This window comes from Bubalus bubalis, chromosome 2, assembly GCF_019923935.1.
Source record: "Bubalus bubalis isolate 160015118507 breed Murrah chromosome 2, NDDB_SH_1, whole genome shotgun sequence".
In the NCBI taxonomy this organism is placed as follows: Eukaryota; Metazoa; Chordata; class Mammalia; order Artiodactyla; family Bovidae; genus Bubalus; species Bubalus bubalis.
The window spans coordinates 32556337-32583510 of record NC_059158.1 but is presented as its reverse complement, the minus strand read 5'-3'; the positions used below and the strand labels follow the sequence as shown (position 1 = coordinate 32583510).

Genomic DNA, 27174 nt, shown 5'->3' with positions numbered 1-27174 from the left:
TTATGTATAAATATTATGATAATGTATGTACATGTGTATACGTGTGTGTGTATAAAGCAAAAGGAAAATGAAGTCTCTCAGTAATGTCCAACTATTTGCAACCCTATGGACTATAACCTACCAAGCTCCTCTGTCCGTGGGATTGTCCAGGCAAGAGTAATGGAATGGGTTGCCATTCCCTTCTCCAGGGGATCTTCCTGATCCAGGGATCAAACCCAGGTCTCCCACATTGCAGGCAGACGCTTTACCATCTGAGCCACCAGGGAACCCTGTGTGTGTGTGTGTGAAGCAATAATAAAATTATGGTGCACACGCTCCTTTGTAGGAAACAGCCAGCTATAAGGAAAGGCTCTATCTAATCTGTGACTTCAAAGTAACCATGACAGTTGGATACTGTCCTCCTTGTTTGAACCCAACTGAAGGAAATCAGCACCAGCTCAGGGGACAGCCATGTCATGAGTGATAGTTGTCTTCCATCCCTGGCTTCTTTTTCTAGCTCCTTGCAGACCATCCTCCCCCATATCACAAGCCCTTCATCCATGAGGTGCATCTGATAACTGCTCCTTTGTCCTCCTCGGCTGATGTCCAATCACACATCAGGAGGTACTCCTTCACCCCAAAGTGTTAACCAGCCAGGCGTTCCCTCTGAGGACCCTTTATCTCCACTCTGGAATGAAAGGTGCCTCACCCTTGATAATGTAGTTCTTGGCACACACGTCAAAAAATGTTTTCTGAAGAGCATCAGGCCTTGATAAGCTCCAGTTGCCCTTTACAGGGACCTAAAGTGGGAGCAGGGCCAGAGGGATAGGCCTTGGGCTCTCTCCAGTGTGTCCTTGTTCTCCTGGTCAAGAGAAGCTCCTGGGGTCCTGATGGGGTGGAAAACGGGGGGCTTTCATCACTAGCTCCTCAGAATCTGCCCTGGCAACAGGTCTGCTGGGAGGAGATGAGGATGGCTTCTTCTCCCTTCTCCACCTCATTATCCAGACCTGAACTTAAACCCAAGCCCTCATCTGCTTGTGCCCCAAAACTCAGCTCAGTGCCTTCGAGCCCCCTTGATTCCAGCTCCCATAGCGTGCACTTGCCTTTGATTCTGGTTCTCCTGCGTGTCCAGTGGCTGCCCTGCCTACCCTTCTATCCCAGGCTTCAAGTTTGTCTGTGCCTGATGGTATCTGCCTTGTGTATCTTACTCTCTTCCAGACTCAGGGCCAGGCACCTGGTCAACCTCTCTCAACAGCTGCCACGTGGAAAAGTGTATTGTGAGCGTGTTTGACTTTAATTTTGTTACTTTTCATTACTAACATACAAGATATGGTTTTGTAGTCAGTCAGACCTGGGTCTGAATTTCAACTCCACCACTTCCCATGGGACCCCAAGTTAAGCCTTAACATTTCCAAGCCTAGGTTTCCCACTGGTAAATCAGTCACAATGTACCTACCCCAGGGCTTTGCTGCATTAGAGATACTGAAATAAATAGAGTGGTGCGCACAATGTCTGGAGCACAAGAGATGCTCAAACAATTGAGTTTATTATCAAAGCTTCCCACCATCTTGCTGCTTTTGACTATGTCACGTGTCTCAGAATGACTCAGAAAGGGCTGAGCATCTGTGAGGTTGGGCCCCCATGGAGTAAACTGCAGTGAGTAGCTCATTTCTTCCTCCTCACTTCAGACTGCTACGTGGCAATGTAACAGCCTACCCTCTCTGGGCCTCAGTTTCCTCTTATCAAAAGCACTGTAAGGCTTCTCAGAAGCTGCTGGAATCTCCTGAGGACTCAGTGGAGCCCACTGAATTCCAGGAGGAACACTGTTAACTTTCTTTTGATGTAATATTTTTCATGTTTGGAATGCCCTGGTAAATTGTCTGCAATTATTTTCATTATAGGACTCTACTGGAGCTCTATAAATGAGTCTGGTTTAGTTGCTAAGTTGTGTCTGATTCTTTGCGACCCCATAGACTGTAGCCTGCTAGGCATCTGTATCCCTGGGATTCTCCAGGCAAGAATACTGGACTGGATTGCCATTTCCTTCTCCAATAAATGAGTCTAGTTCTTAGTAATGTAAGGGCAGAGTAACTGGAATAAACATAGTTTTATCTCAAGCAAGGGGTCCTTCCTTGCAGAGATGAGTTTCAAAGCTTACCCTAGAATCCTGAGGCACTTTGGCCAATGGCCATCTATTGGCAAGGCGGGCAGAGTCTGCTTGGGTAGCCACCCACACATATCACACAGCAGGTACTACCTCTCCTCCTGGCCTGATGAGTAACAAGCTCAGTGCACATGCTGCTCTCCTCGTCTCTCTCTGCCCCTCCTTCTGATCCTCTTCCTCCTGCCTCCTGATTTGATAAAGCAATGAGAACCATTGTGGCAGCAAGGGCTACAGTGTCCAGATATAGCCCATGCAGGGTAACACATTTTAAATAGGACCTCTAGGGACAGACCTTAAAGCAAAGAGGTCAATGGAAGGGTGGGAACTGATTGACATCAAAAGGTAGGAGTTGATTAACAGCAGAAACAGGAAGACGATTTGAGAACCAGTGGGTCTCTAGGCAGCTCTGACTTCCCTGTGTGATCACTGCCCGGTTTCTAATGTCGAAATCTGACTTGGCTTTGGACTATTCATTGTGACCTATGGAGAGTTAAGGGAAGGCAAAGTCATGGGCATCCTACTCCAGCTGCCGTTAAAAAAGCATCTCTTGACTCAGCACAAGCACATTGTCTTCACACAGCTGAGAGGGTCTGGGTGCGATGAGGCAACAGGGAGCACAAGTCCCATTGCTTCAGGATGGGTCCTAGCTCTGAGGCCTTGGACAGGGGATCAGTCTTTCTGAGCTTCACTTTCCTCATCTCTAATTTGAGAGTAATAACAGCAAGAATAGCATCCCCTTCCCCATGGGATTCAAGGAGCTAAATAAGCAAGGGCTTCAGAACAGCATGGGCTTCCCTGGTGGCTCAGACAGTAAAGAATCTACCTGTAATGTGGGAGGCCCGGGTTCGATGCTTGGGTCAAGAAGATCCCTAGGAGAAGGAAATGGTAGCCCACTCGAATATTCTTGCCTGGAGAATGCCATGGACACAGGAGCCTGATGGGCTACAGTCCATGGGGTCGCAAAGAGTCAGACACAACTGAGTGACCAACACTGTCACACAATCAGAACAGTGCACAGCCATGGTTATCATTATTCAGTTTCCAAGCATATTCTCTGACTTTTGAAAATGCAGAGACAACCATGTGACCAAAGAGGACTGGGGAATGAGGGTTGACTTTTCTCCATAAATCAAGTCAGTTCCCCTCTGTTTCTCCCACTTTCCCCCCTTGACACTGGCCCCCCATGAATTCCTGACATTTTCCACTTCAAGTGCATTATATTCTGGGCATGGAGATGAACAGCTGTACCAAAACAAAACAAAAACAAAACAAAACAAAACCACAAACCCATCACTGCTTAATTCCATAGGCCATGGAGCAGGTTCTAAAGTCAAGGGTCAATATTTAAGATGACTGGAATATAATGTACATTGAGGAGACCTAGGAACAGCTGGTAGACTCACTTGCCCCTCAAATTTCTCTCCATTGCCTATCCCAATCCTTCGCATTCCGACTGTTAGACTCCCTTCTCTGGATCCAGGGTGTCCATAGGGACCCTTGTTAGGTCATGGGCAGTGCTCCCATAATGGACTACGCATTGGAATCCTGGGGCACTAGCCAGCTACAGGTGTCCAGGACCTCCACCTCTGAAGACCCTGATTCCTAAGTGTGTGCTGGAATTTGGAAGTGTCCCAAGTGAACTATGTAATCATGCAAGGCTGGGACACCCTCTTCTGGTCGAGATCACTCTAGTCTGGGGTCAGGACCTCCAGGTTTCTCCCTCAGCCCCTGCAGAAGAATGTGGAGTACAGGCCCAGAAAGTCACCTTGTCTCTCATGGGGATTAAATCTCTTCCTTTCTCCAAGGGACTGCATGAGGGAAAAATCATACACTGTTCTTGTTCAGGCTCTCAGTCATGTCTGACTCTTTGTGACCCCATGGACTACAGCATGCCAGGCTTCTCTGTCCATCACTATCTCCCAGAGTTTATTCAAACTCATGTCCATTGAGTCAGTGACACTATCCAACTATCTCATCCTTTGTCACCCCCTTCTCCTCCTGCCCTCAATCTTTCCCAGCATCAGGGTCTTTTCCAATGAGTTGGCTCTTCGCATCAGATGGCCAAAGTATTGGAGCTTCAGTTTCAGCATCAGCCCTTCCAATGAATATTCAGGGTTGATTTCTTTTAGGATCGACTGGTTTGATCTCCTTACTGTTCAAGGGACTCTAAAGAGTCTTCTCCAGCACCACAGTTTAAAAGCATCAGTTCTTCAGCACTCAGCCTTCCTTATGGTCCAACTCTCACATCTGCACATGACTACTGGAAAAACCATAGCTTTGACTATATGGACCTTTGTCAGCAAAGTGATGTCTCTGCTTCTTAACACAGTCTCTAGGTTTGTCATAGCTTTTCTTCCAAGGAGCACGTGTCTTTTAGTTTCAAAGCTGCAGTCACCATCTGCAGTGATTTTGGAGCCTACGAAAAGAAAATCTGCCACTATTTCCACTTTTTCCCTGTCTATCTGCTATGAAGTGATGGGACTGGATGCCATGATCTTAGTTTTTTGAATGTTGAGATTTAAGCCAGCTTTTCCACTCTCCTTTTTCACCCTCATCAAGAGGCTCTTTAGTTCCTCTTCACCTTTCTGCCATTAGAGTGGCATCATCTGCATCTCTGAGATATCAGATGAGAGACTCAAAAATGCTTCTGAAACTGCATGAACACAAAAGGAACCATTTTAGGAGAGTCTAGGAAATAAAGCCAGGAGAGGGAATGAAGGCTTGGTTGGAATATCATCAATGTCAGGTAGAAGCAGGTGAACTTGATATAGCCGGAAGAGGAGTGGATATGACAGAGTATTCCAGGAAGAGTAAGCTCAGCCTTTCAAACATGGTGGGCTTACCATGTGGCTCAGTGGTAAAGAATCCACCTGCCAATGCAGAGGGCACAGGTTCAATCCCTGGGTCAGGAAGATCCCCTGGAGAAGGAAATGGCAACCTACGACAGTATTCTTGCCTGGGAAATCCCATGGACAGAGGAGCCTGGCAGGCTTCAGTCCATGGGGTTGCAAAAGAGTCAGACATGACTTTGAGACTAAAAAGCAACAACAACAATCAACCGTGGTGGGCAGGAGGAGAGCGAGGCTGCTGATAGGGTGCCACCTTAGGGGCTGATGAGATGATGCAGCAGTAGGAAACAAGGAAATAAATAATTTCTATGGTAGAGATGGGCTTGTTGTTTGTCAAACCTACTTCACCTTTTCCTGAAAACACAGTGGATAACACTCACGCTCCAGCCCATGGAAAGTGGGTGGAAGTGATTCCGCCACTTCTAGGCAGGGACCATGCAAACGCTGTGTGTGATCCTCCATTCTTCCCTGTGATGCTCCATCGTTTCCTCTATGTTGATCCAGTGCAGAGTCCAGCAGAGGAGTTGGCAGCCTTAGGGGAGGGCAGGATCACAGACAAGAAGGAGCCAGAGGAGGGGAGGTCATTCACCAAACTCTGCACTGAGCTATTCTGTGAACAAGGTGATGGGTGCATACTGACCAATAACACAATGTCTTAAACTATGAAAGCTCTAATTTATGAAAGGAGCTCATGTTCTGATTTTATTTGATCCTTACAGAAATCCCATCAGACAGCTCGTATCTCTGCTGTACTCCTACAGTACTCCTGGGAGAAGAGGTCACATGACCTTCCCCACGTGGCATCTCTCTCTCCCCAAAGTCCTGTGGTCCAGCCCTGCCCAGAACCCTTTATCTCCACAGGAAAAATCTGAGGCATTTGTGATAAAGGATCAGAGACATATGGCTCCTTTGGTTTCCAAGGCCAAAAAACAAAGACACAGTGGATGCTAGATTTTATGATATGACTATAAAATGACAAGAACTCAAAAGTGAAAATGAATAAAAGGCAGGTGAGGTTGTCCCTCCCCCCAACCACCCACCTGCGGTGTTTCCTGGCCCTCTGCTCCCTGTCAGCTTTCGGAAGCAGAGGTGGGCAGGGAGGGGAGGGGAGCTTTGGCTGAGTCAAGAAGTCTTTATCAGTTGCCATGCCAACCTCCCAAACTGAGTTTTTAAGCAATAGTAACTGGGACATGGTTTTCACTTCCTCTGTGTTCTAGCTAATGGGTTCCCAGTTGGAGTCCATTCACTACACACACTCCCTCCTACATTTTCTGGGTTATCCCTAGTCTTATACTTGATTCTTACCCGCTTACTGCAGAATAATGATAAATAGAAGTGGAACACATCACCTTGAGCTCCATGGAGGTTGGTATGGGGTATAGGGTAACCAGTACCAAACTGTTACACACCCAAGCACAGGGAGATGAACTCCCATATCAGAATACCTCTCTGGGGCCAGCCATGCCACCTACAGAAAATTAAGTACTTCCTCTTTTAAAATACAGTTGTCCCACAAACAGGAGGTTAACACATGCAGTCTTTTGCATTTTAAATAAAAACCCAAATCACTCAGTTTGCCCCATGATCCGACTCAAACTGTCTACCCTCCCCGCATCTCTTCACAGGCTTTGCCACAGCCCAGCAGAACACTGAATTCTTCTAGACACCTCCTAACCCGTTCTTGCCTCTACAGCCATCACTGATGTGGTTTCCTCTCTCTGAGATGTCACGTTCATTTCCTCTCTGCTTCGTCATCATCTTTGCTAGATCCTCCTGTGCCTCGTTTTTCCCTCTCACATGGGCATTTGCTAAAGTACAGCCTTTATCCACTTCCCCAAGCTCCCACCTTCAGGGAACCCATTCTTTCAACAGTAGGAAGGAAGCACAAGTTCAAGTCCGACCTTTATCTCATTCTTAGCTCTCGTTTTCCAGCACTCCAATGGCCACGTGCCCTCCACTCTGGCCTGCTGTCATCTCAAACAGAACAGTTCTAAAACCTGAAGACTGCTCTCATTACCAAGATTGCTCTCCGCTCCATTCCTCATGGCTCTATTTCTACCCTAGATCCATTGGGTTTCTGAGTTCAAAGGAACCGTGAAGCTCAATTCATTCATCTGCACTCAATCCACTTACAACAACTTAGACAATAATGGTCAAGCCCATCACTAGCATCCATCACTCCAGACATGGAAACCAGCCTCTCCAGAGGAGAACTGACCATGGATCTAAAGCCTGGGCCTCCCTCCTGTGTTTGCACAGGCTTTTTCCAGGGCCTGTACTCATTCTGTAGCCACATCACACTTCCCCAGCATGCTCCTCCTTTTAGCCCTGGCTTGGGTTCATGATGGCCTCCCCACAAGCAACACTGGAGAAGCCTCCTCCCGGCCTCTCAAGGCTCTTCTTATTCATAACCACCTTGAGCACAGTCATAAGAGCAAAGGCAAAAAGAGCAGCAGCTCATGTGTCTTCTCACGTCTTTTTCTTAAGCCCATAAAGCACACATAACCCAAAATATTAGACTCTGAATTTATCTGATAAGAGGGCATCAGACCAGATGACTCCACAGAGGTTTTTCCCAATCAAAAATTCTGTGATTTTGTGATCGTTGAGCCCATCTTACAGAAAAGGAAGTTTGGCCTTAAAGAAAGTCACACAACCAGCATAGTGCAGCCGGACCTAGAATCCAGATATTCTAACTTTGAACTCATTAGTCTTCCCACCACATTGTGCAAAGCAGTATAGGAACCATTCTAACAAAGCAGGGACCAAATCAAGCTCCTATTCTGGGTAGAACCCTCTGGTTACTCCGCATTACTCACAAGGGGTCAAAAATCACTTAGCTGCCATTCAAAGCCCTTTCTCACCATTGTGTTTCTTTCTCTTATTTCCAATTGTGTCCTTCCATATGCCACTCTTTTTGGCCAACCTTGAATACCCCACTCCCAGGCACTCAGTGACTCCTCATCACTCTTCAGGGCACAACTCAGGGACTTCCCTGGTGGCTCAGGGGCTAAGAATCCACCTTGCAATGCAGGGGATAGGGGGTTGATCCCTGGTCGGGGAAATAAGATCCCTCATGCTGTGGAACAACTAAGCCCTCGAGCCACAACTAGAGAGTCTGTGTGCAGCAATGAAGATCCTGCATGCCATAACTAAGACCCCACACTGCTGCTGCTGCTGCTAAGTCGCCTCAGTAATGTCTGACTCTGTGCAACCCCAGAGATGGCAGCCCACCAGGCTCCCCGGTCCCTGGGATTCTCCAGGCAAGAACACTGGAGTGGGTTGCCATTTCCTTCTCCAGTGCCTGAAAGTGAAAGTGAAGTCACTCAGTCGTGTCCGACTCCTAGCGACCCCAAGGACTGCAGCCTATTAGGCTCCTCCGTCCATGGCATTTTCCAGGCAAGAGTACTGGAGTGGGGTGTCATTGCCTTCTCCGAGACCCCAAGCAGTCACATAAGTAAATAAATGTATATATGTATGTATATTTTTTAGAAAGTTCAACTTAGGTCCTACCTCCCCAAGACTAGACCTGGAGACCTCATTTGAGCCACATGCATCCCTCATTTCATTGCCTACCAAGCATGTGGCATGATGTTGACATTTTTACTCCTCAGCTTCTAGTTCATGGGCTGCTAAGACGCCATCATCTCTGATCTCCCCTCCCAGCTTTCAGCTGTCACAGAGCCTGGCAGGTGACAGGTGGCTCCACAAACATGTTTGTTAATTGGTTAATTGATTGATGGATTGTTTTCAATCTCTTAACTCCCCACATTCTTTATCTTACTAATATTTCCTTCACACCCAGCTTTTTAAATGACTTGTCACTCCTATATCATAAAAAAAAAAAATTACAGAGGAAGAGAAGCAAGTTTAAAAGAGAGGTCAAAAGCATTCCTTTCCTCCTTTTCTGGTTTATTTAGGGTCAATCCTGGATGACTCATATGAATAAGCATATTTGCCTCAACTGCCTCCATCCCAAGAAATGCATACTTGCAGTGGGGAGTCAACTTTCTCTTGCCCTTTGGATCCTCCCCTAGGTAGGTTCAACCCTATTTACCCACAAGCTGGGCCAGCTGTTCTCAATCTTTGATGAATCCGAGGATCGCCGGCGGGAGATGTCTGGGATTCACCCCAACCTCTTGAATCTGAATCCCTAGGGACAGGTATGGGCAAACCTGTATGAAGAAGCTTTGCAGTGACTTGTTTTGTGCCCCAAAGGCTGAGTGCCAGTGGCCTAGCCATTGTTCACCACGAGCAGTGCAAGAAATATAACTCAAAGAACCTCTTTGTGCTAACAGAGCCAGAGGGGACCTCTTTCCAGAGGTTAATAACTCCATTGCTTTTTACCAGAAAGAGTTCATTTTAGTTCTGACAGCAGATTATCTATCTTATTTACCCTTAAGTATTTCACATCTCAGATCTAAGACATTCCTTGAATAAATACATGAATTTCCAAAGTAGGTTGTCACTCAGGGAGCTGGCAGACACTTCCCCGGTAGTTGGAGCTGACCCCTCAGAATGCCAGCAGGGTCAGATCTAAGATGCCCTGGGTGGAGACTCACCTTCAGGAAACCCATGATTAACCACTTTGCATCTTCATAAAAAAGACACCTGGGGATGGCTCCTGGGTAATAGTTTTTAAAGGTACCAGATATTGAGAGTCTATTATGTTTTCCCAATAGTCTAGATAGGTAATATGTATACGTGTGTATGTGTTTTCTAGGACAGCAGCCATGGCTAGGCAGAGCAGCAAATGGGAACACTGCATAGAGGTTTCAGAGGTCCTCTTGGAACTAAAGGACCTGAAACTCCAGAAGCTTCTTTCCTACTGAAGGGTCAAAATTGTAGCACCTGCAGATGAGCCCGGGAGGCTCCACCTGGAACCCAGTGACAAGAAGGGGGTGAAACCCCGGAAGTAACACCCCCATGGAGCTGAAAAGGGAGGGGCCAGGGCAGCACTCCCAGTGATTTGATGCATCCTAGTCCAGCCCCTAGAGCAGCTACCAGAGTGGGAGCAGCTACCAGAGGAATCAACACCCCTTGAGCTGGAAGAATCTGACCATTGGTCAGTGATCTACACTCTCCTGGGGTTACATTCCTCCAGACAGTGGTTGGTGGGGGCCTCCAGCTCTTGGAGCAGCAGCCCCATCAGAGGCGATCAGATCCAGAGACCACTGTGCTCCGGCTCCCATCACTCTGTGTCTCTGCACCAGCGACTTCTGGGACACGTTAAGGAAGGAACGTGCGAGGGCTTGGCTTCTCACTTTTTGGGCTATCCTAGGCCTGCCGAGAAGGCTTTACCCAGATTCTACACATCTCGTTCAATGCTCACAGCAACCCCAGGAAACAGATATTGCCATTATCAGCATTGCACAGGCAAGACAACTGTGGCCCAGAGACGTCAGGCAGCCTGTCTTAGCTCACACAGCAGGTGACCTTCAGGGGCACCGGAAACTGCAGTCTTCTACTGCATCTTCCATCACCACTACCATGGGCTCAGCATCTGAATTTCAAAAGAAACCAAGAATTAAAAGCTTCTGACTTCTCTGAACCCATGGGCTCTTTGCCCTGGGTGGAGAAAGCTACCAAACACTCGAGAGAGACAGCTCAGGTAAGCAGGGAGGCAGGGACTGACACCGCTGGCCCTGGGCTTTAACATCTTCAGACCCCCAGTCCTCACTGTCATCGCCTGCCAGGGTACCTGAGACTAGTATGAGTCGACCTTTGACATCGGCACTCCCAGGGATGTGTTACCAGGTAAGGATGCGCTGCTGACACAGCAGGGCAGATGGATCTGCGTGATGCATTACTGACCAAAGAGCAAAACCAGGAGAAAACAGTGGCATAATGTGATAAAAGCAACTTCAAAACCTGATAAACCCATGACTGGCCGGGTGACCAGGCAGCCAGTGGGCAGCTCGGGTCTGAGAGGTAACACAACAAAATTTGATCCCGTCTGTTCTGGAAGTCAGATGACCACGCCACGGGTCGCCATGGCTTGACTTGTGCTCTGCACCAGTGTCAGAGCCTTCTGGATCACTCCATAAATGAAATGACTCGTCATTTCCATCAGACAATCAGCAGGCCTCCGTTCTGTTTCCCCCGGGGGCTGAATTGATCATTATTTACTAGACCGACCCCACACACAGACTGTTCTGGAGTCCTGCAGATAAGGGCTTTATGGTCCGTCAGCATCTGTTCACTGCAGCACTGTTGGCTGTGAGCTTTCTATCAACAGCACTCCTGATGAGAATGATCAGGATGACCTGAGGCTGTTAGACATTCTAGACCTTCATCCACACTAGCAAAGCCACCGAGCTCAGTAGTGGCAAAGCTGCCTGCCAAGAGACCTGCCTCTGATCAGGACTCAGTGGCTCTGCACGAGAGCTCCACTCCAGAGTTGCCTAGGGGTGGGGGTAAAAGCATCGCTTCTGGGTTCCACCTACAGAAATTGTGATGTAACCGACCAGGGAGCATCCTGACATCAGAAGTTTTAAAAATCTCCCCCAAATTATTTGATTCTGTAGCCAAATTTGAGAACCACTGGTTTCTGTTGAAACTCAAGAGATATTTGTTTCAAGGTGGGTGGCTTTGGTGACTTTCTACCTCTGGGGTCTAGGGCGGGGACTGAAGGTGGAGGTGTCGATTACGGAAGGAGGAATGAATGCCTTGATCTAACTACACAGCACATCCTGTGTTTGTCTTCCCAAATCACTTTCTGTTTTGCTTTTATTTCCTTGTTCTTTTTTCTTTCAATAAACCACGCTCACTGCCTCTATCAACTCTAACCTGTTGTCCTCCCTTTGTGATCAAAGTCCCAGCTGTGTATGATCTCATTTATTCTCAAAATAGCCCTGTGAGTGAGGAAGCAGCCAGGCCATTGTTCCCTAAGGCAAATCAGGGACCTGCAGATCAAGAAAGGTTCTATCTGCCACGGGACTCATATCCTTATCGAAGTCAATGTGTTCTCAGCAATTTTCAACTTACACAATGTTTTCCTCTATTTGTTCCCGTGGCATCCTTGCAGCCAGTCTGTGGTGACAGTATTTTCATAACCAGGGTGACCACACGTTCTCATCAACCCCAGGTGCCACCTGCTGTCCCAGCCTCACTACTGGAAGTACCTCCTTTCTCTCTCAGGAGTTTGGACAATAAAAGATAAGGGCACTTTATTTATAATCACCCGCTTGTTTTAAGAGGGGGGATGCTGAGATTCACAGAAGTTATGGAACTTGTTCAGAGTCACTTGGCCAATAAGAGGCAGAGACAAGATTTGAACCCATTTCTCTGTCCCCTCTGCCCCATTCACATTTGTTGGGAAATGAGAATGAGAGCTGACAGACTCAAACCTTTCTTATTATAGATGAAGAAATTAAAAACGTTCTGTCAATGATCTCTTAAACATCCCCATGAGATGGCTTCCCTGGTGGTCGGTCCAGTGACCGGGAATCCGCCTTGCAGTACAGGGGACACCAGTTCAGTCCCTGGTCCAGGAGGATCCCATATGCTCACATGCCTCAGAGCAGCTAGATCCACGCGCCACAACTACTGAGCCTGTGCTCTAGAGCCTGGGAACCACAACTTCTGAGCCCACGTGCTGCAACTACTGGAGCCTGTGCTCTGCAACTAGAGAAACCACTGCAATGAGAAGCCCTCGCGTGGCAAGGAAGAGTGGCCTCCACTCCCGAAGCTAGAGAAAGCCCTCGTGCAGCAACAAAGACACACCAAAGCCAGAAAAAAAAATACTTTTTAATTAAATAAATAAATCTTAAAAAAAAAAAAAATCTCCGTTAGAATGTTCCCTGGAAGGGAAAGACTTGGAGTACAGAGCAGGGATGGGTGGGAGCCTTGATAGCGTTCCATGACCATATTAGAATGGACTGGAAAGGGAAACGGCAACCCACTCCAGTATTCTTGCCTGGAAAATCCCATGGATGGAGATCTACAAAATCCCTGGTGGGCTACAGTCACAAAGAGTTGGACACGACTGAGTGACTAACACATTGGAATGAATTCGTAAGTTGCCAGTAAGTGTCATCTTAGAAACACTTGAAAGGCTGACTTGGCAAAAGAAGGTACTAGGCCTGACATATGGGTATTTGAGAAAGAGTAAAGAATTTAGAGTCTAAACTGCTAGTTGAGGGCTGGATCTGAATGTTATTTACTGCTCTCTACTTCTGAACATTTCACGGACGCTCTTTGAGCACCTGAGTTTTTCAACCATAAAATGGGGTGAACCATCATCCTTAGTTCCCGAGGTTGTTACAGGGAAAGCAAACTGCAGTTGGCAAAGTGCTCTCTAGCATCATGTCTCAAGAGGTCCCTGGGAGCCACATGTCATTTGTTTTCATCACTTTTTACCTGTGAACCAAGGCTCATGGATCTACGAAGCCGGGGATCCAATGAGATAAGGTATTTGAATGTGCTTCCTAAGTCCTAAAATGCCACCGTTTAGTATTATTAATAAGCAGCAGCAGTGGTAACAGATAATGATCACCAATCCATGTGGCATAAAATCTATTGTATGTCCTTGAAACTCTCACAATAATGAAGGTTTTAAGTGACACACAGAAGGCTTTCCTGGTGGCTCAGTCGGTAAAGAGTCTGTCCGCAATGTGGGTGACCTGGGTTTGATCCCTGGGTTGGGAAGATCCCCTGGAGAAAGAAATGACAACCCACTCCAGAATTCTTGCCTGGAGAATTACATGGACAGAGGAGACTGGCGGGCTAGAGTCCATGGGGTCATAAAGAGTCAGACACAGGTGAGTTACTAACTTTCGCTTTCACTTTTCCCAGGGGACAGGCCAGGTTTGGAGGCGGGTGGGTCTCTTCGAGGGAGTGTCGAAGATGACCACATCACAATACTTACTGGATGAGGAGAGCCTCCTTGGAAGGTTTCCTAGAAACCAACCTCGCTGGGCCTGCAGAAATCACCTCGGATACCTGAGACCTTCCACAGGGCCTTTCTTCTGATGGGAATCCTACAGCTATGAGACATGATAAACCATGGAAATACCTGATTCTATAAATCAGGACATGGCTGGCTGCCTGGGCAGTGTCTTTATTTCACAATTATTTTTAGCCTTTACTTGCCCTTGTAAATGGTCACTACTAACCAGAAGCTCAAAAAGGGGGTGGGGGGATCAAAAGAGCTTTCCTATCTGATTTTTTGTTCCCCATCAACTTGGTTTCTGTGCTGACCAAGAAGGCCTGCCTGGCTCTCATGGATTGCTTTCCTTTAGGAAGAAAAAAAAATGACAACACAGGTACTTTAGAATTCTTGTGGGCACTGGGGGCTGCTAAGTGAGCTTTTTATACAAATGGAGAAAACCTCCAAGTTGCCAACCTGAAACTCAGAAGGTGTGGGTAGAATGGGCTTCTCACTTAGGAGCAGGGCAAAGGGCTCTTTTGGTTCTAAAAGAGTCAATTTGTGTTTCAAATAGCTTTCAGGAACTTGACACTGTGAAACTACCTGCTCCCAGGGAATCTGAGAAAGTCCTAGAATAGCTTTCTTCAAGAAGAACAGCAAGACTCCTTGCTCTGTGAAAGCTCTCCGTATTCGCTCCCTAGACCGCAGGCCTGGATGCCGGGGGTCAGGGCAGCCCTGGCCAGTTCTGAGTCCAACACTGCTCAGCCTGGGAGGACATGACCTCTTTTATTACCTGGGTCTGCCAGAGAGCCTGAAAATCCTTCCCAGAGGGGTCCCAGAAACTAAATGAGGGTGACGGTGACGGAAGCCACATTTGGGGGAAGAGAAATAGGTCCAGGAAAGTTGTCTCACTAAAAACCAAATGTAATCTCTATGCATAATTTTGCAAAATAACCCCCTAAATGTAAAGCCCAGCCGAATTTTTAACAAAACTTTGTGGGAGGCTGGGCCAACTGAGAGTACTTTTCAAGTGTAAGATAAGTCACAGCTCGTTTATTATTTTTTAATAAAATAAATAAAAATTACCGAAGACCAAAAGGCTGCTATCAGTGTCAGATAGATCTTACACTTCCTGCGAAAATCTATTTGTGTATTTAGTTTGTAGATAAGGATCCTCTGACCAAAACAAATTTAAAAGGCATGTATATTTCCATACATTTCCCCAGTATAAAGGGAAATATACATGTCTTTTAAATTCAGCCAGAACAGGCACCAAGTTCTCTTCCCTTCTCAGTTACCTGTATATTTCTAGGGAAACTGCATTCTAAGATGTTTGGCGGGGTTTTTTTTTGTTTTTTTTTTTCCCCCTTTTGTGAAAGTTCTCAGCGCTCAGGCAGCCTGCCGGCGGCTGCCCCTCCCCCAAGTCCTGGCGACTCCGCACCGCCCTGGAGACAACTCTCCTGCGCTCAGGTTTCTCTGCTTCTGGAGGACCTATCAAATGTTTCTTTCTTATTACACTGGAGGACCGGGAAACGGTGCATCAGCCTTCATCCTTCCTCCTCCAGGTTGCCAAGGAAGTGTAGCAGCTTTTGACTTTAGACTGTTTCGGCACGGGGAGCGAGGGGACTTAATGAATTCCCCCCGCCCCGTGTCCCCTCCTCCAAGTCTGCCTCAGGTCACCCTTTGCATTTCCTGATACAACCCCGCGGAAACACGATTATGACACTAATAATAATGTGGGCGAGTGGAGTGTTTGCTTTCCGCCTTGCAGATCACAGAACAAGAACACATCTTTGTTCCCTTTTGCTTTTCTTTTAATAGAGCAAAAGAGAGAACGGAGGTTTTTAGAAATGTTATTTCTACTTTGCCAAAGATCATATTATTAGTAATGCTTTCTTTTCTCCCACTTCCTTCCCTCCGCCTTTTTAGAAGAAGGCTTCATGGGTCCAGCCAGGTTCCTGCCCTCACCCTGCACCCGAAGATGCCCTTCAGGACAAACCAAAATCGCGCCTAGGCAGGGTGACCGCCGGTCCTGCGGCAGGTTTGACAAACTCTCTGAGAAGACAGCCACCTGCCAGAATGCACCTGACTCCATCCCGCCCGGGAGCCCCGAAGCGAGGCTCGGGTTTGCAGAAAGGCCACCCCAGGGACCGCCAGGGCGAGGCTGCGCTCCCTGGGGATGGTCCGGCGTCCCAGAGCGCTCGGCGCCGGGGCACGTGAGCCGCGACCCCGGCTGGAGGCGCAGCAGGTGAGGCGGCGCTGGGACGCCGACCTACCTTCACGAAGAGCTCGATCTCGGGGTCCCGGTCGTCCCCGTTAGCCGTCGCCGCGTCCGTCATGCCGTCGGCGCCCGGGGCCAGCGTCCCGGGCCGGGGAGGCGCCACCTCTGCGGCGCCCGGGCCAGCGCTCCTGCTGCTGCTGCTGCTGCCGCCCGGGGGGGGGGGGGGGGGGGGCTACGGAGGGCGTTTATTTATCTAGTTTCTTTAATCTATTTCCCCAGCCGGTGACAGCGGTGCCTGAGGGATCGGTGTTCCGGGCGATCGCACGGAAAGAGAGAAGCCAGGAGAGGGCAGAGGACGAGGCAGAAAAGGTGGGCTCGGGGATGGGCGGCAGGTCCCGGGAGCAACAAGTGCCGCGCGCTGGGAGGTGTCACAGGATCCGCTCGGGGCGGCGATCCTGCGGCCGCCGCCCGCGCCCAAAATAGCCGGCGCCGCGGGGCGGGGTCAACCCGGCGGGCGGGAGGGGCTCCGGGCGAGCACGGCCCCCGCCTCTCATCCCAGGCCCCGAGGGGCGCGCCGCGGACCAGCGCCGCTACACCGCCGCTGGGATAGGAGGATGTTCTGGGAAAGATAAAGGGGGAGAAAGTGTGAGAGGAGGAGGGGCGGGGGGGCGGGGGGATGAGAGAGAAAAAGACATGGCTTTAAGCCTTACGTTTCATTTAACGAAGCATCAGCTCCTCCAAGTTAAATCTCCTACCAGCCCTTTCCACTAGGAAACCCCCTTCCTGCCTTAGGGATGCTCAGAGTGGGGAGGAGCTATGGGGAGCTGGAAAGAGAACTGAAGGACCCTGAAAACTGCATTTGCCATCCTCGTGCGGAATAGGTTAGAGTAGGGCTGGGAGAGGAGGAGGCAGGGAAGGGCAGGGTGCTGTGTAAGGTAGAGAGGTGAGCCTGCCAGGTCAGGATCCGTGTCCTTTAACCGCTGGGCTGTTTTGCTTTCCCCTTCTTTCGTTTTGTTTTTTTCTTTGGCTTTCTCCTCTTTTTTTTTTTTTCCTTTGTTTTCTATTTTTATTTTATTTTTCTTCTTCTTTTTTTTAATGACATAGAATACGCATATGGGCTTCCCTTGTGGCTCAGCTGGTAAAGAATCCGCCTGCAATACAGGAGACCTGGGTTCGATCCCCGGGTTGGGAAGATCCCTGAAGAAGGGAAAGGCTACCCACTCCAGTATTCTGGCCTGGAGAATGCCATGGACTATACAGTCCATATACTTTGGCCACCTGATGCGAAGAACTGACTCAATGGAAAAGACCCTGATGCTGGGAGAGATTGAAGGCAGGAGAAGGGGATGACAGAGGATGAGATGGTTGGATGGCATCACCAACTCGATGGGCATGAGTTTGAGTAAACTCTGGGAGTGGGTGATGGACAGGGAAGCCTGGAGGGCTGCAGTCCATGGGGTCACAGAGTCCGACACGACTGAGCGACTGAACTGAACTGAATACGCCTATGGAAAAATACGCATAAGTGGACAGTTCAATATATTTTCACAGTCTGAACTCATCCATGACACCAACACCAGAGAAGGAGGTAAGATGCTCTCCTCTCTAGCTCTCCTCCCTCTCACGGCTGTCACCCACCTGGGGTTAACTTATTATCCCGACTTGTAATAACAGCACAGGTTAGTTTTGCCTGGAATCTTACAATAAGCATAGTATATACTCCTTGGTGTCTGGCTTCCTTTGTGTTCACCACTGCATTGGTGAGATTTATCCATCCTGCAGTGTGTAGTTGGAAACCACCCATTTTTGGTGCCATAAGTTATTTATCCATTCTCCTTCTGATGGATATTTGCATAGCTTTTAGTTAATGACTTCCATGGGGCTGCTATGAACATTCTATGAAACATCCTTTCACAATACGTGGACACTTTTTGTTGGCTGTATACTCAGGAATGGGATTGCTTGTTGCTAGAGCATTAGAATGTTCTTCTCGAGTAAGCACTGCCAGCGGGTTTTCCAATGCGGCTGTACCAATTTACATTCCCATCCTCCATTTCTTTTAAAAACAGGTGCTAAGTCTTTTGTATCTGGAATCTGGTCAACTTCTGTTTGTGTTCTTTGCCTTCTCTAGCTGATCCTGTCTGTGCTCTGTCCTGCCTGACTTATAAATACATATTTGTTCCATGGCTTTCTAAGAAAAAAAAAATCACTTAATAAAAATAAGTAACAGTACGTATTAGGAACCAGGCAAAAAATGCTAAACACTCTACATGTCTTAACTTATTTCATCTTTATAGATAGTGTTATTGTCCCAATTTTACAAGTGGGGAAACTGAGGCATATTTATTAATATTTAAGTAATTTGCTCCTATTCATTCAATTAGGAAATGATGGAATCAGGATTTGAACCCAGACAGACTAAGCCTATGCTCTCAACTGCTCTCATCGCCTCTCTCAAACGTGTGCACGCTGGTAAGGCATTTTGGGAAAAAAAGGCACTGTGCTGGTCTTAATGGAGATTAAAATCTATTTCAGGAGAATATGCCCATGTAAAGAAAAACTCAGACTGCCATACGAATTGGGTAGGTGAAAGGGCTATGTAAGTCAGCTTGCCGAGAGATTATTCATCATCGTTGGAGTGGCCAGAAAGAGAGATCTCATAGAGCAGAAGCAACTTCCTGAATGGCAGGCATCTGATCGGCAGAGAAGATGGCAAGGTGTCCTGACCACCGTTTATGACAGGTTGTTTCCCCATAAACTCCAAGTGCAAATGTCTCCTGCTCACCGAAGGAAACAGTCACCAAGCCCAACTTGCAACCCTCATGGTCCCCTACAGCTTAATCAAGGTGAGGCTTATTTGCTCGCCTCCTCGGTTTCAGGCTTACATCACCAAAGCCCTTAGCTGTCACCTTCACGGCTGTACATTCCAAGCCAGTGACTGCATACTCTGGGAAAGACAAGGTTACAGAGGGAGACTGCTACCTTCACTGCATGCCGCACAGACTCATCACTTTCCTATTCTGGACTGTGGACAATATTTGCAATAGTAATTGACAGAGGTAAATGAAATTTTATGCTAAAGTGCCTTTGAGGGCTTTTATTTTTTTCCCCTGAATGAAGATGCTTTACACATGTGGTTATTTTCTTGGCTATGAGCTTAACAAGATGTGGTATGACCTCTATTTTCCCCTAATCCCAAACCTGGCAGAGTTAGCTTTTTAAAAAAAAAAAAAAAACAAACATTATTTACTTATTTTATTTTTGGCTGCACTGAGTCTTTGTTGCTGCACACAGGCTTCCTTTAGTTGTGGTGAGCGGGGGTTACTCTTCCTTGCGCTGCATGGGCTTCTCATTATGGTGGCTTCCTTGTTGCCCTCGAGCGCAGGCTCTAGGCTTCAGTAGTTGCAGCACACGGGCTCAGAAGCTGTGGCCCACAGGCTTAGTTGCCCCAAGACAGGTGAGACCTTCTCGGGCCAGGGATCGAACTTGTGTCCCCCTGCATTTGCAGGCGAATTCTCTTCCACTGGACCACCAAGGAAGTCTGAGAGTTAGCTTTTATTTCATCTTCTCCAAATATCTACCACCTACTGAAAAATGGAACAATTCCCTTTTAATTTCTAGATACCTCCCACATGGACATCCCTGTAGATAACTGATAGTTTTATATTATAAACTTTCATTTAATAAAAAAAAATTCTGCTCTGGTTATAAAATATTTCTGGCCTATTTCTAGTTTTTAACTCCGCATTCTGCTTCATTTCACAATAAAAAGACTTCTTTTTTTTATATATAAAATGACTACCCTTTTACATCAAAGTATAATTGGTTAGGCAATTCGAACTTTCTTCAGAGAAGAGCACTTCTCTGATCATATAGACTGTACTTCTAGTAATCGTAGTTTCACAAACTTGTTTCAAGTTTTGGATAAATCCTTATTAGGCAAGCACTTCAAAAACATATTCAATGTTCACTTTAGCAGCACGTATACTAAAACTGGAATAACACAATGAAGATGAGAATGGCCCCAATGAAAGGATGATGTGCATATCTGTGTAACACTCATATTTTTGTATGATTGTTGAAATAAAAAAATTTATCTGACTGGGTTTTCAATATATTCATATTCGATGATATGACATAAATGTGAAGGCAAAGGAATTTATATAGCTGTAATATCTCTATACATCATTTGAAGTGGCAAACTATGAACTCTAAGCAGATTAAGAAAAGTTAGGTATGCATATGGTAACCACTCCTAAACAACAGCTATAAAACTTACACGAAGAGATATGGTTTCAAAAAAAAACAATATGTAAGTTAAAGTGTAATGGCAAGAAATACTCAAATAATCTAAGAGGAAAGAAAAAGAAAGCAAACAGAAAACTAATCATACAACAGCACACTTTAAATCTAACCATTTCAATTAATTTAAATGGTCTAAACACAACTAAAAGTTGGAGATCAGGGATTTCCCTGGTGGTCCAGAGGTTAAGAGTCTGCCTTGCAATGCAGGAGATGTGGGTTTGATCCCTGGTCTGGGAGGATCCCATGTGCCGCAGGCAGCTGGGCATGTGTATGGCAGTACGTGGACCCTGGGGCCCACACACCACAACTAGAGAACCTGTACGCTGCAAGGAAAGATCCCACACGACACAAGAAAGATCCCACGTGCTGCAACTAAAACCTGACAATACAGCCAAATAAATAAATACTTTTAAAAGCTGGAGATTTTTGGATTGGATTAAAAACAAACCAACCAAGATCCAACTATGTGCTGTCACAGAATCTCACTTCAAATGTAAGCAGATGGGGAAAAAATACCATGCAACTGCTAATCAAAAGAAAACACCAAACAAAATAGACTCCAGAAAAAGGAACTCATCATGGATAAAGAGGAATATTACATAATGATAAAAGAGTCAAGTCATCAAAATCTATAACAACGTAAGTGTGTATGTACCTAATAACAGAGCTTCAAGATACATGAAGCAAAAGTGATAAAACTGAAAGAGGAAAAAGACAAACATGGGATCACATTTGGAGACTAAAACCCTCCTCTGTTAGAAACTGATAGCAGAAGAAGACGAAAAGTCAGCAAGAGTATAGAAGACCTAAAAATAACAAACAACAAATTTGACCTAATAAACATTCCCACACAACAGAACACACGCCATTTGCAAGTACACATGGACAGTCACCCTAATAGACCATATTCTGGGTTACAAAAAAAACCTTAATCTTTTGAAAAGACTGAAATCTTACCACATATATTCAAGTGAAATCTTACCACATATATTCTCTGGCCATAAAATAATCAATTAGACCAATACTTAAGATATAGGGAAAGCCTTTAAATCTTTGAAAATTAAGCAATACACTTTAAGAAATTCACTGGTTAAGAAGCCTCAAAAATAATTAGAAAATATTTGGAACTAAATACAAATGGACACTGCTGCTGCTCAGTTGCTCAAGTCAGGTCAGACTCTTTGTGACTCTATGGACTGTAGCCCACCAGGCTTCTCTGCCCATGGGATTTTCCAGGCAAGAATAATGGAGTGGGTTGCCATCTCCTCCTCCAGGGGATCTTCCCGACCCAGGAATCGAACCTGGATCTCCTGCATTTGGAGGTGGGTTCTTCACCACTGAGCCACCAGGGAAAGGTCACAAATAAATATAGAGTCTATCAAAATTTGTAAGATTCAGGTAATTCAGTACTTAGGAAGAAATTTATATAAGAAGTGTTCTTTTTAGAAAAGAATAAAGATTTCAAATCAATAATCTAAACTTCTGTCTTAAAAAATTAGAAAAAGAATAGCCAGCTAAACACAAAGCAAGAAAATCCAGGAACCCCACCTCCACCCCTGATCCATGGAAAAATTGTCCTCCATGAAGCCGGTCCCTGGTACCAAAAATGTCATAAAAGATCAACACAGTTAATAAACTTCTAGCTATATTTACAAGATAAAAAGTGTATAAATTATTATGAAACACCGATCATCTTTATAAGGATATCAATATCTTACTGAATGCCAGGTATATCATTAGTTTCAAGCTCAAACCTTTAGGTACCTAATGATATTTAGTTGAATCCACTCTTTCTGCCCAAGGTAGCTATTTAATAGGAATTGGTTTCTTTCACCCTTACATTCTCTACAGAGGATCTTTTGGACAATCTCAAGGGCTTCGGTTTCAAGCTGAGGGGACTGGCAGATTTGGATGGCAGCTGCTAAAAGCACCAGTCATATTGTGTCTTTGTGGGAGGACCATGTGAGTGTAGCCAGAGAGAGGTGAGTCCTTCCACTTGCATGAGGTCACAGGTTGGGCTGCGAGGAGGACGGGGTGGGTTCCTAGTTCTGTTCCTTTATAAACTAACATTTGGGTGTGCCCCACATTGCCAGTGATCTTTGTCCTCACAGCAGTCTGCCTACCTGTGCTCAGCAAAGGGAGAGGCCAGGGAGTAGGCTGGCCTGAAGCCAAGAGTCCTTGTCAACAACTGTCATTTATCCCATTGGTTCACTCATTACTCATCCTTCCACCAGGGTTTTGGGGATGCCATGCTCTTTCTAGAATCCTTTGAGAAAATGCAGGGTAGGTGAGCAATGAGCAGTCTTAGCGCTTGCACTATCCCTCCATGGAATTCCTTCAAGGGGTTGAATCATGTCTTTCTCATAACAATAAAAGCTCCTTGAAGACAAGAATCCTTTTTGTCTCTTTTGCACTACCCATAGAACATAATGGCCCCTTGTTATAAACTTGCAAACAAACTGATAATATTCCCAGTACAGTGTATGTGCTCATTAAATAATGGTCAATGGAATCAGTTAATAAACAACTGTGTGTTGTTCTTTCAGCTGCTCAGTTGTGTCTGACTCTTCGCGACCAAATGGACTGTAGTTTGCCAGGCTCCTCTGTCCATGGGATTCTCCAGACAAGAATATTGGAGTGGGTTTCCATTCCCTTCTCCAGGGGATGTTCCCAACCCAGGGATCAAATCCGGGTCTCCTGCATTGCAGACAGATTCTTTACCACCTGAGCCACCAGGGAAGCCCAAATAAACAACTGGCACCTCTTTTATTCACATCCTCCTCCTCCTCTTGGACTTCTGTTCATATCATGCAAAGGCTAACTTAAGTGAAATGGGCCTTACTGTGTGGAGACTTTATAATTATTCTAATTTTTAGCTGAAACACAGGAAAGGATTCTGTAACAGTAATACTAGTTAACATTTACTAAGAGACCACCATGTGTGAGAACGCTAAATCTCTTATCAGCCCACTTTATCTTCATAATAACCCAAGGCAGTGCAATTAATCTCATTTCACAAATGAGGAAGCCAAGACTTAAAGAGGTGAGGAACTTGTCCAAGGTCACATAAATAATTATAAACAACATAGTTGGTACTCTGACCCAGGTCTCTCCATCATTAAAGCCTATTTTCTTAACCACCAGGATTTACTAAGTATGTGAAGTATGATGTTGTTGGACAAGGTTGAAATGCTGATAGAGATTTAGAAATGGCATTGAATTGGTAGGATCAGTGACTGGCGGATCTTAGATAAGAAATGACTGGATTTGGGGTCTCTGGAACCGTAAGAGACACACAGACATAAGCTGAAAAAAGAAATAGGGACCAAGAAGTGACCAAGAACAAAAAATACCCATTCATTGGAGGGACTGATGCTGAAACTCCAATATTTTGACCACCTGATGCAAAGCACCAACTCTTTGGAAAAGACCCTGATGCAAAGTTTAAATAATACTATTTATGAATATACATAATGCAACCAACATACTGACTGATGCATAAACAAAGGACAAAAGAGCCCTTTTGTCTATAAAGCAGTGCTACATTTCACAGTCAATTTCTCACTTGATCTTTCACTTAACAAGATAGCTACTATCAGTATTCCATTTTGCAGAAGAGGAAGCAGATTCACATAGGTTAGTCAGGAAACCAACCACAAACCTCTAGAGCTGGGGTTTGAATCTAGATCTGCTTGACTCCCAAAAGTCTACTTTTAGTGACCTCAATAACTAAGCACTATTTAATTATTTTACTATTGTATTTAAATGCATAGAAACATGAGAGAGGAAGAGAGAAACAGAGACAGAAAAAGGAAGTAAATGCCCAATTTAGAAGTGAAGGCTGAAGATCAGCTACTAGAACATGCAAAAAGCAATGCTCCCAGGTAAAGAATGGAATTTGTACCCTGTAATTACCCTGACCCATGTTCAATGGCCTTCATCCTTTATCTGATTGTCTCCTTGTCATCGTATCAGCTCTTTAAGCTACATAAAGAAATATTTTCTGAAAGGCAAAGTATATTATTGAGAAAATTATCAATTCTTTCTTGGAAATAGGCAGAATTGATCAAATTGAATTGCTATTATTATCTTTAAGGATTTCCCTGATGGCTTTGCAGATAAAGAATTTGCCTACAATGCAGGAGATGCAGGAGTTGTGGGTTCCATCCCTGGGTTGAGAAGATGCCCCAGAGGCAGAAATGGCAACCCACTCCAGGATTCTTGGGAGATCCAGGTTCAATCCCTGGGTCGTGAAGATCCCCTGGAGAAGGGCATGGCAACCCACTCCAGTATTCTTGCCTGGAAAATCCCATGGACAGAGGATCCTGGTGGGCTATAATCTATGGAGTCACAAAGAGTCAGACACGACTGAACAAATAACACTATTATTTTAAACATCATCTGTCTTAAAAGTGGGAGCAGCAATAAAAGTCAGTTCCTCTCCTAGAATTCTAGGAATGTATGTGTACGTGAGTATTTTCTTTCTTCCCATATATTTCCTTATATATCTCTTTCTCTACTTTAGGAACTCAGAGAAATAAAACATAATATTTCTGTACATAATTACCTGGTCACAGCTAAGCAGGTACAGAAGAAATTTATTTCTGCAGCACAGTAATAAGTGATTCTCTTTAATCTATATTTAGAGGGGAAGATTTAATTCTATTTTTGTCATATATTTTCTCCAATCTTGTGCAATCTTTTATAATCTGCCAGGAAGATTAACCCTACTCCCACAAAGCTTGGACAGAAAAATCCGAGAGTATTACCTTGAATTGTTTCGATTTCCTTCTTCCAGGGAGAAGACAGAAAGCACTTCAAATATCTCACTTTAGTTAAATTCAGCAAATACGCCCTTGTTGGCCTTTCTGTGCCAGGCACTGCCTTTAATACTGAGGATAAATTTTTGAAAAAGACCCAGCCTCTGTCCCAGAGAACTCACAGCGCCTAAAACAAGTGTATATGTGTAGGGGATGCTCCCATTCTTCAGCCCTTCCAGTTGAGGAGATAGAATGTGTTTGTTATTGTTCAGTTGCTAAGTTTGTGTCTGACTCTTTCGTGACTACTGGCTAGGTTTCTTCATCCATGGGATTTTCTAGGCAAGAATACTGGAGTGGATTGTCATTTCCTCCTCCAGGAGTTCATCTCTCCTTCACTGGCAGGTGGATTCTTTACTGTTGAGTCACCAGGGAACCCAAGGAACATAGAATTGAAGTAGATCTGATAATATTGAGAAAAGATGCTCATTGCCTACATTTTTTGTGACCAGACAGCACTTGAACCTTTACCAGTTGATTCATAAATGAGTCCTCTTCCACTGAAATAGTCACAGCCAGGGTTACTTCATGTTCACATTCCTTTATCTATTGACTACTTATTAGACACCAAATACTCTTGGAAACACTGGATATACCTTGGGGAACAGAACAGTTGATCATAGCCCTCGCCTGGTGGGTCTTGCAATTCATGGTGGGAAATGGAATAAACATATAAACAATAAATAGGTGTATAGTTATAAAAAATGATCAGTATTATCTGGGTTACAATGCTGAAGAATCACAGTAAGGAATGAGGGAGTCTCTTTAGTAAGGTGTCCCTGAGGTAGGCCTCTGTGGGAGGTGACATTTAAGCCCAGATGTGATTGATAAAAAGGGGCCAGTCATGTGAAGACTGAAGGGAAGAGAGAAAGGAACAGAATGTGTGAGGGCCCTGAGGTAGCGAGAACAAAGCATTTAATGTTGAGGAACTGAAGGTCTAGCTTGAAATTCTCCGTGCTATCCCTGTGTAATACGGTGGGGTCACATTTCCATCTTTTCCTAGTTACATTATGCAACCTTTGTAATTTCAGTGCCTTGCAGTAGAAACTCTGCCCAGAGATTTTCATTCAGTGCAAAGTTCTAACATGAAGAAATAATGAAAGCTCCATCGACTGTATATAGAATTTGCAGCCAATCACTGTCTGTATTGCTCTGTAATGAGGCTTGATTTCCTCAGTTAAATACACTTTGGAAAGGTTTGAAATACACCTCCATATGAAAGACAGACATTAATTTAAGACTCCTTTGCAATATCCATTTTTCACCTCAAGATCCCTCCTACTTGGTTCTGCTCACTGGCTGCATCTCTACTAGGCTAGGGGGCTTCTCAGGTGGCCCTAGTGGTAAAGAACCCAACTGCCAATGAAAGAGGTATAAAAGACATGGGTTCGATCCCTGGGTCTCAAAGATCCCTTGGAGGAGGACATAGCAACCTACTCCAGTATTCTTGCCTGGAGAATCTCATGGACAGAGGAGCCTGGCAGGCTATAGTCTGTAGGGTTGCAGACTTCGATTGCAGTCACAATTGAAGTGACTTAGCATGCACATAAGCATACCATGGGGAAGATGGTAAACCCACTTCTAAAGGCTGATATTTTATCTAACTGATGTTATATTTTTTAAAAATGCATTGAAATTGATTTAATTACAGTGAAACTCATTCTTTTTTTTTTACCTTGCTCTTTTGGAATCTTGTAAACTCAACCATTGTTACTTCTCCCTCTCATAAAATCAAGTCTCTGAGTAAACAGAGCTGAATATGGACCCAGTCACTGGTCCTCCATCAACACCGCACAGGGTTCTTACATCACTAGACACCAGACTTAATGCCCTTAACTGAGCCTCCCAATGTTTAGGGCCCAAAGGGACAAACGCTGACCTAACTTCTGTCTTCCTCACCGCACCCGGCTCCCCATGGGAAGTCATCAAATTAAAGGGCAGAGGGATGCAAAACAGCCACGCCAAAATGG

The 27174-nt window shown here is 45.4% G+C and overlaps 1 protein-coding gene and 1 non-coding gene across 3 annotated transcripts in view; one reads left to right on the top strand and one right to left on the bottom strand.

The window, feature by feature from the left end:
• The window catches only part of CLIC5 (chloride intracellular channel 5), a 168977-nt gene that overhangs the window by 97531 nt on the left and 44272 nt on the right, over positions 1-27174 (bottom strand). The window contains exon 1 of one of the 2 annotated variants that reach the window (XM_006076155.4): positions 16138-16547. The exons of the other annotated variant lie outside the window; for it this stretch is intronic. Within the exon in view, the coding sequence (XP_006076217.2) occupies positions 16138-16200 (63 nt within the window). The 5' untranslated portion in view covers positions 16201-16547. Of the gene's footprint in view, positions 1-16137; positions 16548-27174 lie in introns of those variants that run through there. 2 annotated transcript variants of the gene reach the window in all.
• LOC112583066 lies at positions 20048-20152 on the top strand. Its single transcript, XR_003107424.3, has one exon. It is a non-coding gene; the product is annotated as a U6 spliceosomal RNA (small nuclear RNA).